We start from the raw sequence: 19,086 nt of genomic DNA on the forward strand, positions 1-19,086 counted from the left end.
CATCTTAAGTAAATATTAATCCAGTTTTATATTTGTATAAAGTGCTTATGTTGAAAAAAAACCTCCAACCATGTGCTTTATTTCTATTCGAATTTTACTTTCAAAATTAAAAAATTATAACATGAAAAGATCTTTGCATCAATTTTCTTAATGTTCATTTTGGATCATCTAGGAGGAAATGATTGTACCAATATATACAATCACACAAAGGTTTCGCACATATTAAGTTCTCTGACACCAGGTTACTGGTAAAATAAGACAGAACTATATTAGCACTAAGGTTCTCTTCATTTATACCATTCCACACCAATGGAATACTGGTACCAAAGGAAAAAAAAAAGATGCAGAAATTCTGTATGTACTGATGCAGAATAATGGTGATGACAGCAGCAATAACTGTAATGATGAGTGTGAGAGATACCCATGGTCACAGCACTTACTTTATGTGAAACCAATTCATCCTCTAGTGTTGAGAGGCAGGTATTAAGTGTACCACCCCCATTCCATAGCCAAAGAAAATAAAAGCATTCAGGTGGAACACCTTGTCAGGGATCAGCCAGGTAGTTAATGACAGAGATGGGATTTGAACCACGGTAGTCTGATTCTAGAATCCATACTCTTAACCACTATAAAAAGTCAACAAATACTTAATGAAGTTCTACTAAACTGCTAACTGAAAAAAAGGTATAGAACATGATACAACATGTGTCCATTCATGTAAAGAAGAGGAAAGATGGACATATCCACATTTGCCTGTATTTACATAAAATATTTCCAGGAACTCAAAACAGGGGCTGCCTCAGAAGAGGTTAGCTGCGGGACAGAGGCAGGAGATAAGACTTTTATCTTCTGAACTGTGAACCATGTGAATGAGTTCTGTTGTTTACATATGTGAAAGTTAAAACTAGCTAATAGCGACAATAACGAGCTAATCCTAACACTTTAACAGAAGTTTCAGAATAAAGAATACACACTATCACTAAGGAACTGACTAGTTAACAAAGGAAAGGGAAAGTAACTGAATCATGTCATAATTTGAGAACAAAATTGAAACCACAAAAGATCAGTTTTCAGGGGACATCCCTGGTGGTCCAGTGGCTAAGACTCCATGTTTCCAATGCAAGGGGCCTGGGTTCCATACTTGATCAGGGAACTAGATCCCACATACCACAGCCAAGATCCAGCACAGCCAAATAGATAAAAATAATAAATATTTTTTGAAAAAAAATCAGTTTTCAGGAAAAGACTCTAATAGTAAATGCTAAATAGAAATAATGTGGAAAGGGAAAGCAAATGAATACTTCTCAAACAACAGAATTATATTACTGATAATTACTTTCTTTCCTACTATTAAGATTAGAAAAAATACACTTGAAATCCTGAAGGTAAAGCTTTTCTTGAGTTTTCATTTAGTTACTAACAACCCCACAAGGGGACGCTGCAGTTCTACAACTGACAAAGGAGATTGTGTTTTAATCTGACTTAAAAGGAAATTGCATTCACATTTTTATATTTCCTCACGTATAGGGAAGTGTAAATGAACGAGCAGGATGTTTCTATTTCACGCTGCATAAATTTTAACACACACTTCTGGCACGTCACCTTTAACATATTACTGGCCAAAAATAAATCTATAGAATAAAATTAATTTCTGTTAGTGCTCATACATCCTGACTTGGTAGTTCGACAAACTGTTGCCAAATTTGGAGGGCCTGTTTGGAGACATCTTATTTAAAATACAGGCTATAAGGGCACATTTCAAGTTCACTTGGAGGAGCCTTGGGAGGCACAACAACTTATCTGTTATTTTGTACCAAGCAGCATGCTATGGACTTCCCTGGTGGGTCAGTGGTAAGTCTGCAATGCAGGAGCCACAGAATCCCTAGGTCAGGAGATCCCCTGGAGGAGGGCATGGGAACCCACTCTAGTATTTTTGCCTGGAGAATCCCATGGACAGAGGAGCCTGGTGGGCTACAGTCCACAGGGTTGCACAGAGTCGGACACAAATGAAGTGACTTGGCACACATGGCGTATCACTTTAAAGACAATGAACTGAATTCAGAAATTTTCATTTAAAAAAATGTATGCTAACTTTATATAAGGTGGAAGAAGTTCGGCAGGAGGGAATGACAAGCCTCAAATGTTAATAAAAAAAATGACCACGTTTTTTTTTTTTCTTTTTTTTCCCCCATCTATGGACACGTTTTGGAAGTTACAGCATATAAAACACCACCATAAAGACTAATCTTAGATCTGCATTAGCAAAAGGTAAAAAATAAAAGAAAAATTTTGAGACTACACAGACAAAACTGAAGAATGCCTAACGGCAGGCACTCAGGAGAGGCAGGATCCTGCAGACAAAGGAGACTGCTGCCCGCAGTAAGAAAACATCGGAACAGTTGGTTTCAAGTCCTCTTCCAGGCAACTGAAGCTGAGCACTAAAAGGGGGCCTCACAAGGCAAATGAGAAAGGCATGTTGTTTTATACTCAGTTGAAACCCAAGTTTAGCATGATGGCTACTGGGCAACCTACTGGAGGGGAGAGGACATACCTGCTCTTATGTGCTGTAGACAGGGGGAAAAAAACAATAGTTTCACACTGATTTTGCTAAGGAAGCTAACATCAGTTTAATGTCTGAACATTAACATGAATTTAAAAGTCAAGAAAAGGTTTAATACTGTAGCCAATACTGAGCCACCAGAACCCCTGAAAAGCTCATTAACTGAATGAGCTCAACATCTAGATCCCAGACATTAAGAAAATAACACCAGAGCCAGTCACAGTACATTTCAATGGGGTTTGGGGAAGAAAAATCACTGGTGAGACTTCATAACAGCTGAATCTCTACAATAAACCCTTTGCTTTCAAACATTCACAATTCCCGTGCCTGTTAATAAAGTTTTTGAACTACAGATGTTGATCTGTGATCAAACTTTCTCTCACAAGAGCAACTCTTATGTAATGTTTGAAATGTTCTACATTTTCCCTTCAGAGTTAAGATTAAGTTTTTGAACAGGAAAATATTCCAGACAATTCAGTTCTTTTATCTCAGTACCAGAGGGCAAGTCATAAAATAAAAATAATTGTACTTCTATTTCTGCGACAATAAATTAATGGCCAAATCAGTGTTAATGACTTTGGGCTTATCCATTCAAAACTTAAAATATGCTTAGAAGAACCGTTTATTTGCATAGACAGTGAATGAAAGGGGCTGACCAATGTGTAGTTCACTACAGCATCGGTCTTCTTACCAGGCTTGGTGAGAGGCATCATTTCTTAATACATTCACAGGAACCTTGATTTCACCGAGGAAAACATCTTGGACCAGGTTTCCATTGTTCCACAAGTCGATCCTGAAAATTTTCAAGTTGGCTTGATTTTTTTTGCAAACAATGTGTAAGAGAACAAACATGACCAAATAGCTTCAAACTACTATGATTTGTATTATAGCATTAATTTAAGGTTCTGAGTACTTTTGCCATAAGCACCTTTGCCACAGACATCTTTCCCTCAAGCATTTTTGCCACACACATTTTCACCACATAACTAACTGGTTATAAGGCAATTCTGTCATAAAAAGATAAAGTAAATAAATAAAAGAGAGACATTACAAAAGACACAAACATAAAAAATAAAATTAAAAAGACTTCATTGCAAAATACAAAATTTTAATACATTCAAAATATGTATAAATTCATGGCAATAATTCACAAATAACTGACTTTATTTTGTGGGCTGTACCTAAACACTTGTCTTCTAAGTCCTTCGTTCACAGTATTTTACACATTGTTTTTGTTTTGGCTTATTGATTGGTCTCCTTATTTGGCATTACACTGTTTTGCTAAAATTCCTTCCTTTGTTAAGAGAGGTGTCCATTTCCAAACACTACTTGCTTCTGAGCTTTGTACTGCATTGGGAAAGCCATCCACACTACTGTTCATTCTTGGCACAGTGTCCCATGTCTATTGACAGATGTTTCCAAGTTCTATGGGAAATGTGGGTTCAACCCTATGCCTCTGAGGCCCTCAGACTCTCCTCCAATGTGGTGTGTTTCACATAAGAAACCAACTCCTGGGGCAAATCATTGTCACCTGTCTGATCAATAAAGCTATCAATTACATAGATAACTAGAAGAAACACTAATGTAGGTCAACCAGTTGAAACCAAACTGTCAACCAGTTATTTTATTTTTCACAGCGAAGTTGACTTATAGCCAATTAGTTATGTGGTGAAAATGTCTGTGGCAAAGATGTTTACAGTAAAGGTGCTTATGGCAAAGATGCTTATGGTGAAAGTACCAGACAAGTAATTTCACATGCTTAAAAATAAGAGATGTTAGCCATACACCTCACTAGCTAAACTAAGACAGCAGAATACTACAGAAAACTATACTAGTTTTACTTAAAAGCACAGAATTTAACTATCTTAAACAATTTCTTAGTTCCAAAATCTAGGTTTTATTTTAACCTGTAGAAATAAGGACTACAGAATTACATTTTTGAATTTGAGAAAAGAAACCAACACAAGACTATAGTTTCTTTCTCAAAACCAGTTAATATGTAAAGATAGGTGATTTTTAAAAAATACATTACCTGATCATTCCAAACATGTGATTAATACACCCTTCAGATGAACACACTGTTAACACCACACCTATACATGCATTTACAAAACTTTCACCTCCCAAACAGCATAGATATTTAAGACCTAGGAAATAGCACAAACTTCAAACACATGCACCTGATGGGTTATCTTACAAGACTTCTTACCTCACTGAAATTTCTGTTAGACAGCAGATATGTTAAGAAGAATAAAAAAATTATTTCTAAATTGGCTAGTATATAATTACTTTTCTATATATTCTTCGCATCCATTATGTTATGATTTAAAATTTTAAGGAGCAATTAAATTTGGGAAAAACTAAAAATATAAATAGGTAAAAATAAAATGGGTGAAAATAAGGTCATTTTTAAAATAAATACACCTTGACTACTTCTGCAAAGAAATGAGATTTTGAGAAGATAATTTGGATTTAAATTAGAAGATAATTTAAATTTAATGCACATTCCTCTAAGTTTCATTGATGAACTTGCTAAAGAGAATTCTGTTAAGCTTGAGTCATCTTTTTCAGTTAAATTTAGGATTTTTCTTTTGGCACAGAAAACAGCAACTCTAAAATCCAATTCACATACCTAATTTCCAGCTTTTCAATGTCCTCCTCTTCTACCTGGAACTGGGACTTTCTGGTGTAACTACTGGATCTCGTCACCTATAAACAAAAAATTTTAGTAAAAAAGTTTTTAATGTTTTTCCTACACAAACTTTAAAAAACCATCCCTAAAGTGTTTGTGTTTCTTATAAACAGAAGAAAATGCATATGTAATATCTGACCCCAAATCTAAATACACAAACAGCTATGGAAGTAGCAGAGAGAGGTAAAGATAAGGTGGTAAATAAAACATCAAAATCAACTTTACCTCCATACCCTTCCTTATCGATTCAATATGTAGGAACACTGGGTTCTCTGGTTCATATGTATCTGTTGGTGACTCAGAGTAAAAGTGTTCTATTTCAGTGAAACTGCATAAGCTAGGAACTGTTTGAAGACTTTCCCACATTTCTCAAGATAACAATGCCACCCTCACACTTCCTTCTCACATTTTTACTGAAAATATCAAGGCCATTGGCAGGAACTTCCTCAACTACTGTCCACCTGAACACGTCCATTCCCATAGAGGCCTGTTTCCTGGATGACTTTTCTCACCCTTTTCTGAATCAGAGGGTGAGATGATCCTCCTCTTTTCTGAGACAGCTCCACCCCCACATGGTATGCAGTAAACACGCAGTCAGCATTCGATCTATTTTAATTGCAGCTTTCTTGACCAGACTGTTCACCTCATTCAAGTCTAAGAAAAATTCTCCCTTTAAATTATGGTCTTCCTATCTCTTTCCTTTCACAGACAAGTATCTCAAAACTGCTACCCATCCTTACAGCCTCCACTTCCTCACCACCCACTCACTACAGTAACTCCTTATAATCTGGCTTCCTCATAGATCATCCTCCTAAAACCCCTCTCTTAATCATCAAGTCTGATGATGAAATTTTGAGTTCTCACCTTCCGTGACCCCTTTATCTGAATGAGTGACCATACAAACATCCTCCATTTTCCCAGAGATATTCTTTTCTCTGAGTTTACCCAGCACGATCCTGGCTACCTTCTGCTCTCCTTGCTTCTACCTCTGCCATTACTTCTTCCTCAGAACATACAAACATGGGTTTTCTCCAGGGTTTTATATTTTATTTTGCTTTAAGCTACACAGGGCTGTATGGTTAACAAAGTGCTTTCATGTTCATTATCTTCTGTGTTCATCAGAACACTGCTCTGAGGCAGGCAGGGCTAGATTTATTATCCTCATCTTGAAAATGAGGAAGCTAAAGTACAGAAATTAAGAAACACATTCAAAGTCAAATATTTAATATGTGGCAGAACTTAGCTGGTTCACTTCTCTCCTTTCTTGCATACCTCTACGCCCTTGGCTTGCTTTCTTGACTCACTGTAAACAATTCTTGAATCTTTATCTACAGTCATCACCCATCTTAGTCATGAAGTTCTTATGGGAGGATTTTACATGTCAGAGCTCAAGCTCATTATGCCCCACACTGAACCACTTGTTTTCCTTCTTAACTTTTCCAGATTTGAAATCATGAGGACAACATCTGACTCCTCCTTTTATCTTTTCTTCTGTAACCAATTTGTTATCTTGCCATTTGTAGTTTCTCATCTTTCTCTTCCGCCCTGTTTCCATATTACTCTCTTGAGTCAGACTCTTCCCCCACTTTTGCTTTTTCCTTTTTTAAAAAAAACACCTAGACTACAATAGTCTCTTGATCTCTGTTCTCTCTCGCAGCCATCTGGCCAACAGATCATGGTTAATTCTTCTCAAAATACTTCATTACTCTTGTTACCTCTGGGCTCAACAATATTCAATGTCCAATACTCCAACCTGCTCTCAAGGTCTTTCATTAGTTGGTCCTACTTTATCTTTCTAAGCTTAACTCCCTTTATTCCCTTTCAGTCAAATCACTACTTGCTACTCTTTGGACATAACTTTCTATGTCTTTGTTCAAAATATTCCATCTCTAATACTCTTTCCCCTGGCTTAACTCAGTGGCAGCAGAGCTCCCCAGCATCTACTACTGCATTTTACTGCTGCATGTCTGCATGCGTGTGCATGCTTTGGGTCTCTTACTCTAGCTAGAGGACAGAGACTGAACTTTTATCTTTATAATCAACTCAACAAAAGGGCCCTTCGAATGAATGTTTTGAGGCTTGATATGCATGCTTGCATATACCAAACAGGTCAGGTCTTGATTTTCAAAGGACCATCTGCTTGTTGCTACATGTTGCCCCTTCTTGGATTTTCTTCAGGCTAGATGTAATAGCCATTTTTAAATATGGAACAACTGAATTAAGTAAGTCCTTGGCTGGAAAATGGAAAAATCTCACACTGGTACATTTTCTTTTGTTTTTCTTTTTTCCTTGCCTCCACCCCCACAATTCTTCCTACTTCAATTCTGGCATTTCTTCAACTGTGTTCCTTTATTAAAGCACAGTAATCAGGCATGGCTAGATGTGCCCTCACTCTCTTCACTTCGAAATATCAAAAAAACAAAAAAACCCATGTAAAAAAAAGGAAAAGCACAAAATGTAACTTAAAAAAACCAAAAACAAAACTTTCCTACAGGTTAATTTCAACTGCAACATATCCTATGGGCAGAACACAATCTTTTAGAATAGAGCTTAATTATTTTTGTTTTTTTCCTGTCGTTTTCTAATATGAAAAAGGATTTATTTAACAATGCTCCATAGTAAGGAACTTCAAAGCCCTGTATTTTGGGCAACTTCAAGGCAGCTGAAGTTCTCTATGAAAAAAGCATGTGTCCTTAGAGTGATTTAGCTAATAACAAGGCCTTAATCATATTGTACTTTATAATCTCAAAGCATTTTCCCATTTGAACCTCATAGAAACTCTATGACTTGGGTTGGGATGCTATTGTTCTCTCTGACAAAATTATCCTTTCACAAGAAATTTGAGTCTCTCATGTAGTGATCTGTCCAAACTAAACTGGGACTAGAACCCAGATCTAACAAGTGGATGTTGCACTTATTTCACTAATGGCTTTCAAGCAGTATTCTGCCAAAGAGTCCTGGGGGGCTGGATAAGGTGGGGTTCTGTGTGAAGTGGGGTGTGATACCACGGCTGACTGAAGAACGGGTGTGGTCCTAGACCTCCCCCTCCTCAAATTAATCAGACTCTGCCTTCGTTTTATGCACTGGGCCTCCACTGTGTCACACCATGAACCCACAGTTTTCAGGGAAAAAATGCTTAGTTGTATTAACATTTAAATAAAACAAAAAGTTACCTCAAAATAAAAGATTTCATTAAACTGCGGATTGCTTGTTTTCTTCTTTACTTTTGTCTTCTTTTGGTCATTCCTGTTCCAATGTGGTAGAGTTTTACCTTGTAGAACTTAACAGTACACAATTATAAAACATGCTATTTCCAACCAGGGAGCCAGGCCTCTTTCTGTTTAACTGTTAGGATGATTCAGGGAAGGCAGTAGCTTTAAACATTCCTTGAGGGGAAAAACTGATGTGTCTCTAAAAACTCAAACCAAAGAAGATACAAATTTTGTATATGTGATATATGCCAAGATTTTATTATTCCATGGCTATATTAGATTGACTGTCAAGTTTCCTTCAGGGGTTTTTAAATAACACGTTCCATTATATAAGCAACTCAAATAAATAGCAGAAGGAAGACAATGAGATTCAAATACCTTATTCTATGTTGAAAAATACCCCAGGAACACATTTAACTCAGTTTACCTCTTGGACTTTGGCTACAATGTGGCTTTTTTTTAAAAAAACTTTTTACTTTGAAATAATTAGAGATGCAGAGGAGGCTGCAAAGAAATGTACAGGGAAGTCCCATGGAGACTTTGACCAGCTCCCCAATAACATCCTCCACAACCACAGCACAGTATCAAAACCAATAGTGACTTTTTAAAACAAACTCAGATGCTAAACAGTTTCTATCTGTACATTACTAAGCATTTACACTAAGGAATCTGTTGGGCACTGATTATAAACAAGAACAAAAACCAAGAACAATTCCACTAAACACTTGAAACATGGAGAACTAAATCCCTTTGACAGCATGAATGTTATACAACTGAGTATCTGCTTTAAAATTTAAAACCATCTTACTAATAATAGGATACTATTGCTTGAGACCCAGTAAGTACCAGGCATGGTGCTTGACATACCATAGGGACAAATACATTTTTCAAAGTGACTTACTGGTTATTTTCTTAAAAATAAGATACATAGTGAGTTTGGGGCTGGGAAGAAGCAGTACATGTATGTATGTATGTGTATGTATATATATATGTTTCTGTGTGGCACTATTATGCTCTTTGTTTCTTGATTCTAAGCCTTCAAGTTGTAGACAAATTTCAACTAGTCAGGCTCTGAAAGAAACCATAATGAAATTATAAAATAGAAAATACTAAAAATTGCTATAGATGTTCTATAAATTATTGTTAAGTAATTTAAATCAATGATACAGTGTGCTTCACCATGTTCTGGAATTCTCTCTGAACAGCACAGATGGCACAAGCAGAAAAGGTATTTTTAGTCCTGAGTTGCTTTCTAGATAAAAATATTGAAACTTCCTTGCTATTTTGAGCTAACATTTCTTAAAACAGGATTCTACCTGCAATAAAATCTAAGACATTTGAAAATAAGAAGGCTGATGATGAAAGAAGGTCAAGTTCATGTTTTAAAGTACATTTTAAATACTGTAAAAGAGGTTGCTCCCCATAGCCTAAGAGTCTGGCAGATCTGAAATGGCACTTGTTTTCCTTCATAAAAGAAGAGTTGGCTATTTGCAAGTATATAACAGAACTGAAGATTTTTCTTTCAAAAAGCATTCATTAGTCTATTTCATAAATAGATATTTAATATGTTCTCTTAGAAACTTAATTTGTAATTTTTAAACTTAAAAATCTAATACTAATTCAATAAACATTACCTGGAAGGGCCCACTAGAGAAACTGTTGCATAAGGGTCACAGCTTTGTCCATTTATTAGAGGCAACCCATGGCACGCCTTGACACTAAGGAAGAATAAGGGAAAATTAACATTATTACACTCAGGTTAAACAACATAAAACATTATCTTTAAATACAAGTTAATAAAGTCAAAGGGTTAAAATTGATTTTCACATGTCTAAAGTTGTATGCTGCGATTCATGGGGTCACAAAGAGTCAGACACAACTGAGCGACTGAATTGAACTGAAAGTTGTATGCCTATATATATATCACTTATCCCAAACATATGTATGCATGCACTTATTTTTTTTAGATTTTTTTGGATAGTATAATTGCTTTACAATGTTGTGTTAGTTTCTGCTGTACAACAACATGAATCGGCTATATGTATACATATATTCCCTCCCCCGTGAACCTACCACCCCTCCAACCCCCACCCCTCTAGGTTATCACAAAGCACTGAGCTGAGCTCCCTGAACTCATTTTCTTATGCTATACTTCCAAAACAGGACTAGACCACCACAATTAGTACTGAGACTACCAAGTAATATTTAGCACACAAAGCATATCCAACAAGGTACATGCTGTGGTTTGCTAATACATTAAAACGACTGTGGCTTCTAAAAAGGAAAAGAAAAGGGTGTGAACCTTAAAGGAGAAACTACAAACCAAGTCAAATCTGTAGCATCATATCCTCTGCTAAAGCATGAATGAGAAACAAGGAAACAACTGTGGTTTCCACTTAAAATCTGATTCATAAATAAAGAGCAAGCCACATACAGTCCTGCAGCCTTTTATTCTGACTCTCAGTAACAGCTCCTGCATCATTCTGCAGAAAATGATTTAGACCATAAAAACCAAGATCATCTCATCTACTTCATGGATAATGGTCACTGGTATTTACAAAGAACACTGAATCTGACTTAATGACCTGCTCCTCAAATTTTCTCTTTATTGAGGTTCACAATTCAGTTGACCATCTAAGGGTGTACATTTCCCAGTGCCTACAATAAATTCATGACTGTTGGTGAAAAGCATTCTTGGCTGAAAGATATGAGCTACTGAACGACATTCTAATTTCTCTCTACAACCCACAGATCATATATGTGTGTGAAGTGCAAATGGTATGCTGCCGAGTAAAGAAAGAAATGACAATATGACTCATTTCTATTAAACTGGGTATCAAAAATCAAATTAAAAAAATTTCTGAAACTAACTGATGAAAAGTACAGGTCAAGACAACAATTCTGGTTATTAATGTCAGGCTTGGGTATAGTCAAATTTTCCCACTGTACATACTGTTTGAAATGTATACTTCTTAGGCTCAATCTCAAAATGATACCTGATTTTTATACAGTTTTTGCAGTTTACTATTTATTTTCACAGAATGCACCTAATTCTCACAACTGTCTTTGAGAAAGGTATAATCATGTCATTTTAAAGAAGAAAGTAAGGCTAAAAAATTTATGTGAGAAAATAACAAAATAATGCTAAAGAGGTAAAACAACTTGTAAGAAGTGGGACTCAACTTCTACTTTCTTAACTCCATCTCTAAAGTTCAAAGTCCTCCTACATTCCCACTGTGCCAGAATATACTGTATTTGCTTGGCCACAAAGTTTGTTCGGGTTTTTCCGTAACATACTAAGGAAAAACCCGAACGAACTTTGGGGCAACGCATACTTTCTTCATAATACCAAATTTATCTGATGTAAACACTAATTATGAGAAATCTTAATTATAAAAAGTCACTATAATTTTATGAAGTATGAAAATAATGAGAAAAATGCTTTTCAGTATACAAACCAAAAAAACACCCATAACCCAAAAATATTGAAGTATGAAAATAATGAGAAAAATGCTTTTCAGTATACAAACCAAAAAAACACCCATAACCCAAAAATATGAGTCTATAAAAATCATCAGAAGTACTCTTAAATAATTTTAAAATATAAGTATAAAAATTAGGTTTTCTGACAAACAAGTAGTAGTATTAAATACAGATTATTTTATTTGCTACATATATTATGAAATATTTTCCTATTTAACTACACTTCTAATTGGTAAATCAAACAACTTCACATCGTAAACCATGAATGAGTTAAAATTAATGTTAAAATAACCTTACTACACCAAATTATCTTGTATTTTATTTATATATGACATATAAAGCATTAGATAATGACACATTTTCTAGAAATTACAAAGGAAAATAAATTTAGTTCAAATTTGTTTATAATACAGAATGATTTGATTCTTTGCCTAGGATTTTTAAACTAAAAGACAAATATTAACTTCTACATATATTAAGAAGAGGTGGCAAGAATACACATAAGAACTATACAAAAAAGATCTTCACAACCCAGATAATCATGATGGTGTGATCACCAACCTAGAGCCAGACATTCTGGAATGTGAAGTCAAGTCAATGGGCGTTAGGAAGCATGACTATGACTACGAACAAAGCTAGTGCAGGTGATGGAATTCCAGTTGAGCTATTCCAGATCCTAAAAGATGATGCTGTGAAAGTGCTGCACTCAATATGCCAGCAAATTTGGAAAACTCAGCAGTGGCCACAGGACTGCAAAAGGTCCATTTTCATTCCAACCCCAAAGAAAGACAATGCCAGCAAATGTTCAAACTACCACACAATTGCACTTATCTCACATGCTAGTAAAGTAATGCTCAAAATTCTTCAAGCCAGGCTTCAACAGTACATGAACCATGAACTTCCTGAAGTTCAAGCTGGATTTAGAAAAGGCAGAGGAACTAGAGATCAAATTGCTAACATCCTTTGGATCATCAAAAAAGCAAGAGAGTTTCAGAAAAACATCAACTTCTGCTCTGCTTTATTGACTATGACAAAGCCTTTGACTGTGTGGACCACAACAAACTCTGGAAAATTCTTCAAGTGATGGGAATACAAGACCACCTGAACTGCCTCCTGAAAAATCTGTACACAGATCAAGAAGCAACAGTTAGAACTGGACATGGAACAACAGACTGGTTCCAAATTGGGAAAGGAGTCTGTCAAGGCTGTATATTGTCACTCTGCTTATTTAAACTTATATGCAGAGTACCTCATGCGAACTGATGGGCTGGATGAGGTACAAGCTGGAATCAAGATTGCTGGGAGAAATATCAATAACCTCAGATATGCAGATGACACCACCCTTACGGCAGAAAGCAAAGAAGAACTAAAGAGCCTCTTAATGAAAGTGAAAGAAGAAAGTGAAAAAGCTGGCTTAAAACTCAACATTCGGAAAACTAAGATCATGGCACCCAGTCCCATCACTTCATGGCAAATAGATGGGGAAACAATGGAAACAGTGAGAGACTTTATTTTGGGGGGCTCCAAAATCACTGCAGATGATGACTACTGCCATGAAATTAAAAGACACTTGCTCCTTGGAACAAAAGCTATGACCAACTTAGCATATTAAAAAGCAGAGACATTACTTTGCTGACAAAGGTCTGTCTAGTCAAAGGTATGGTTTTTCTAGTAGTCATGTATGAATGTGAGAGTTGGACTATAAAGAAAGCTGAGCACCAAAGATTTGATGCTTTTGAACTGTGGTGTTGGAGAAGACTCTTGAGAGTCACTTGAACTGCAAGGAGATTCAACCAGTCCATCCTAAAGGAAATCAGTCCTGAATATTCATTGGAAGGACTGATGCTAAAGATGAAACTCCAATACTCTGGCCACCTGATGCAAAGAACTGACTCATTGGAAAAGACCCTAATGCTGGGAAAGATTGAAGGCAGGGGGAGAACAGGATGACAGAGGATGAGATGGTTGGATGGCATCACCGACTCAAAGGGTACGAGTCTGAGTAGGCTCCGGGAGTTGGTGATGGACAGGGAGGCCTGGCATGCTGCAGTCCATGGGGTCGCAGAGTCAGACACGACTGAGTGACTGAACTGAACTGAACTGACCAACAAGAGTATGTTGTAGTACAGGGAGTTAACATTTATCCTCCCACTTCAATACCTTTAAAAAAAAAAGCATAATTACCAGAAGTTCAGGACAGTAATCTAAAGGGGATAATAAACAAGGTGAGCCCTCTAACTGTCTCAGCCTATTGCTAGATGGTCTCCTTGAGAAGAAAGAGAGAGGCTGTCAGTTGGGGAAGGCCAAGGTGACTAGAGTACCCAGGACAGAGTACTGGAGGAAACAGAGCTGCACAGAGTGAAAGAAATTGCCAGAGAGCTACAAAATTACCCACACCACCTGCCCATCCCCAGTCTTCAGCTAAGTGCTGATAAACACATACATGTGAGGAAACTGTATGTGCTAATAAGCACATACATGTGAGGCGTTGGGGGGGAGTTAGAAAAGAACAGAGGGGACAATTCCTGAAGCCTACAAATGACTATCAAGAGATCCCATGGGCATGGTAAAAAGCTGGTAATTTATGGGTGCTGGCCTCAGTAGTGGGAAAATATTAGCCACAGGCTAAAAGGCCACTCTGGTTCCAGTTAACAAAGCTTAAATGTAAACCATAAATGAATCAAACTGTTTCCAAATAATTTAAGTCGTCAAGTATATTCATAAGCATACAAAAGTATCCAGCAACTTCACAATGTCTAGCATCCAACAGAAAATAACTAGAAACACAAAGAAGTCAAGAAAATACAACCCAGGATGGAAAAAAGCCAAATCAACAGTAACAGATCCAGAAATGACACAGATGATAGAATTAGTAGATGAGGACATAGAAAAAGTTATTATAACTATATTTCATATGTTTGGTAGAAACACAGAAGACATTAAAATCTGAACGTCCTCAAGTTCTGATATGAAAAATACTGAGTGGGATTAATAGAAGGTTAGAAATGGCAGAAGAAAAGATTAGTAAACATGAAGGTAGAGTAAAAGACACATTATACAGATATGTAAATGGTCTAAACATGTCAACTAAAGCATAAATTTTCAGATGGGACAAAAAAATTTTACTCTGTCTTTAAGAAATTCTTTTAAATATAAGATAAAAATAAAAGTAAAAAACAGAAAAATATATGCCATGCTAATACTAACTAAAGGAAAGCTGAATGAATGAGTAATGACAATCCAAATACCCATTAGCAAGGGTCTAGCTGAATAAATTATGGTAAATCTATACAATGGAATTCTACATAGTTGTCTAAAGAATGGAGTAAATATCTATTCTCTGATTACACTGATTATGGAGAGATCTTCAGTATATATTCTTAAGTGAAGAAAGAAGTTACAGAACTCTATACTTTGTATAAGAATGGAATGGGAAACATTAATATATTTTTATTTATATCAATATATGTGCATAAATCTATTTGCTTGTATTTGTAAAAATACTGAAAAGACTAAAATTTGGGAATGGGGACTTATTCAGATATATCTGACACAGTTTTGAGTTTGCAAACAGAAAACTTTTACATTTCAAAAGTGAAAATAAAGAGATAACTAGAATTAGTTCAAAAGACTAGAGCACAGTATTTGATTCTAATCCATAGTGATATACAGTCTTAGAACAAATAGAACAGTTAAGACCTCTAAAACTTCATTCAGTAACCTAATCATCAGTGGTAATACTGGTATTATTATTTTGAATCTACTGTCTCTATTTTATAAAGTAATGTAAATAAATAATCATATTGTTAAGTATGTAATGTTAAGGATTAAGATTTTCAATGTAAGGGGAAAGAAATACAAGTATAAAATCAAAGTTGGACTAAAAATCTTCTAGTATTAAATTTAAATTACAAACATGAAAAAAGGAAGAAAGCAAGTGAAACAACCAGCCACGGAGCCAGAGTGGGCATATTAATATCAAACTAGATTTCACAATGAAGAATATTACCAATATTAGAATAAAGAGGGATATTCTATAATAACGAGTTCAATTTATCAAGCAGACATAAAAATACAATATAAAACAAAGCAAACACACTCCAGACCCAGATAGCTTCACTGGTGAATTCTTACACAAATCATGTAAAAAATAAATTACATGAGTTCTACAAAAACTTGGAAAACTGAAGAGGAGAGACTATTTCCCAATTCATCCAAAGTGACCATTAACATCCTGATTACAAAACCAAAGACATTATAAGAAAACTACAAACTAATATCTTTCATGAACAGAGATGCAAAAATCCTTAACAAAATTTCAGCAAATCAAAGCCAGAAATATGTAACAATATTAACACAACATGACCAAGTGGATGTAGTTTAAACATTCAAAAATCAGTCAACAAAATTCACCATTTTAACAGATAAAAACAAAAAATAAGTGTTAAGATCATCTGAATATCCATCTCTGGTAAAAATTCTCAGTAAACTAGGAACAAAGGGGGAATTTTCTCAACCTGATGATGGATAGCTAACATTGTACTTGGTGGTTAAAAAATTGAAAAATTACCCCCTAAGATAAGTAATAAGACAAGAATGTTTGTTCTCACAACTTCTATTCAACATTGTACTGGAGTTTCTGGCCAGTACAATAAAGGAAGAAACAGACTGAAAAGGAAGAAGTAAAGCCATCTATTCATAGATGACATAACTGTCTGTGTACAACATTGAATGAAATCTATTTTAAAAAGCTAGTAGAATTAATAAGTGAATGTAAAAAGGTTGCAGGATATAAAACAATTTTTAAAATTTTCATATACCAGCAACAACCATATATTCAATTTGTCTCAATTTTCCCTCCTGAGGTTCTTTACCTCAGTCTGTTTCTCTAAAATAAAAATTACTGCCTGGACCTCAAGTCACTTTGCACCTATCTAATTTTTCTATTTTCACTCCCAATTTCTTGACCTCCTATTCACTCCTTCCCTTACTGAAATCCAGTTTTTTCTGTTTTTCATTCCATGGAAACTCTCCTCATTAAGGTCCCCTGAGTGTCAAATGCTATCCATATTTTTCAGGGGTTTTCTCACTGGATTTCTTGGCAGCATGCAATATTCCTGATCACTCTCTCCCTGAAACTCTCTTCTCTCTTGGTTCCCTTGACCCTAACTTCCTTTGTAACACCTATCTGTATGCTTCAGGTTTTTCGCACATGTTTTTGTAATTCTAACTTCTGGAAAAAACTGAGTGTTAGTTGTTCAGTCGTGTCTGACTCTTTGCAACCCCATGAACTGCAGCCTGCCACGCTCCTCTATGAGATTTCCCAGGCAAGAATACTGCAGTGAGTTGCCATTCCTTTCTCAAGATGATGGAGATCATCTCGACCCAGGGATTGAATTCAGGTCTCCTGCACTGACATTGGCAAGTGGATTCTTTACCATCTGAACAACCAGGGAAGCCCTCTACTGCTGAATTTGCTAACAACTGCTCTCTTTATGCTACATAACCTCCCTTAAGCCTACTACAATCTATCACATCTATTCTTATGGCCACAACTATCAACAATACACTTGAATATGAGATCTCACCACAGAGTTAAAGATTTCTGTATCTGAATGTCTGATGGAAATCCCTACATAGATGTTCAAGAGTGGCTAAAACTCAACTCACTACCATCTACTAAAGCAGCTCCTCCTCCAGTATTTTTTCTTAGTTGTATATACCACCACCACCCCCATAACACAGCTAGAAATCTAGGAGCCATATTGGAATAATTCCTCCTTCCTCACTTTCTATATCTAATCAATCAATACATTTCAGTGATTCTACTCTCTAAACATTACTTCATCTGGCCTCTTTTCTCATATCTGCAACTATTGTTCTGGCACAGAATCCACTCTCCCTTGGATCTCACAAAGTAAATCCAGTAACCCTTTATTGTTATTGTTCAGTCGCTAAGTTATGCTCAACTCTTTGTGACTCCATGGACTACAGCACGCCAGGCTCCTCTGTCCTCCACTATCTCTTGGAGTTTGCTCAAATTCATATCCTCTGAGTTGGTGATGCTATCTAACCATCTCATCCTCTACTGCTCCCTTCTCCTTTCGCCTTCACTCTTTCCCAGCATCAGGGTCTTTACCAATGAGTCAGCTCTTCGCATCAGGTGGCCAAAGTATTGGAGCATCAGCTTCAGCAACAGTCCTTCCAGTGAGTATTAAGGAATGATTTCCCTTAGGATTGACTGGTTGGTTTGATCTCTTTGCAGTCAAAGGGATTCTCAAGAATTTTCTCCAGCATCAGTGTAATATTCTTCAAGTTCACCTCCTAGTTTCTATACTTACTGCTCTCACAAATCTGATCTTTCTAAAATGCAAATCAGGTGCTCGCTTTGGCAGCACCAGATACAAATCTGTCCACTCTCTACTGTCTAAAACCTTCCAATAGTTCCATAAGCTCCTAAGTTTTATAAGTTCATATGGTACATAAAAGCCTCTAAGAACTAGCTCCAGCCTATTTCATCAATTTCTGATCAATCTCTGACTCAGTGTTCATATATCAGGCAACATCAAACTGCTTTTAATCATACACACACACAAAATACCATGCTGTTTCTTGACTTTGTATTTTTGTTTGTATTATTTTTTTCCTTTTGGAAAAAAACACTTTTTCTAGACAAGCTACTTTCTATTCATCCATTAAGAAGTCAAATGTTAACCTTTCTTCATTTACCTGTTTTAAAATTTATTTAGTGCCTAGTTAAGTGCCAGATGCTGGGGCCATGAAGTGAGTAAGACAAACACAGCCCCGCCCTCATGGAGCTTAGAGTCTGCCTGAAGAAAGAGATGACAAGCAACAACTGAAAACTAATAATAACTACAAATAGTGGCGAGTGCTGTGGAAGACAAAGAACAGTGTGCCCTATTTTACGATAAGTGACATTTAAGTTGAAACTTAAAAAACAAGAATGAACCAAATAGAAGAATAATGGGCATAAGGACATTCCTGGGAAAAGGAAAGGCAGCTAGAAGAGTAATGTCACTCTCTGAGAACTGAGAGAAGGCCAACAAGCATATTTATACGAAGTATGCAACAAAACAAGATCAAAGAGGCAGGAGAGGTCGCTGGATCTATGGGCCATG

The 19,086-nt window shown here is 36.1% G+C and overlaps 1 protein-coding gene across 10 annotated transcripts in view; it reads right to left on the reverse strand.

The window, feature by feature from the left end:
- Nucleotides 1-19,086, reverse strand: part of RASA2 (RAS p21 protein activator 2) — a 126,479-nt gene that overhangs the window by 44,074 nt on the left and 63,319 nt on the right. For 9 of the 10 annotated variants that reach the window (XM_061419903.1, XM_061419897.1, XM_061419917.1 and 6 more), the window contains 4 exons: nt 10,099-10,182; nt 8,426-8,498; nt 5,193-5,269; nt 3,252-3,353 (listed from right to left, as the gene is read on the reverse strand). In XM_061419903.1, the coding sequence (XP_061275887.1) occupies nt 3,252-3,353; nt 5,193-5,269; nt 8,426-8,498; nt 10,099-10,182 (336 nt within the window). Of the gene's footprint in view, nt 1-3,251; nt 3,354-5,192; nt 5,270-8,425; nt 8,499-10,098; nt 10,183-14,131; nt 16,260-19,086 lie in introns of those variants that run through there. The other variant, XM_061419974.1, reaches the window with a different exon arrangement.

The sequence above is a fragment of the Bos javanicus genome, chromosome 1 (assembly GCF_032452875.1).
Source record: "Bos javanicus breed banteng chromosome 1, ARS-OSU_banteng_1.0, whole genome shotgun sequence".
Taxonomy (NCBI): Eukaryota; Metazoa; Chordata; class Mammalia; order Artiodactyla; family Bovidae; genus Bos; species Bos javanicus.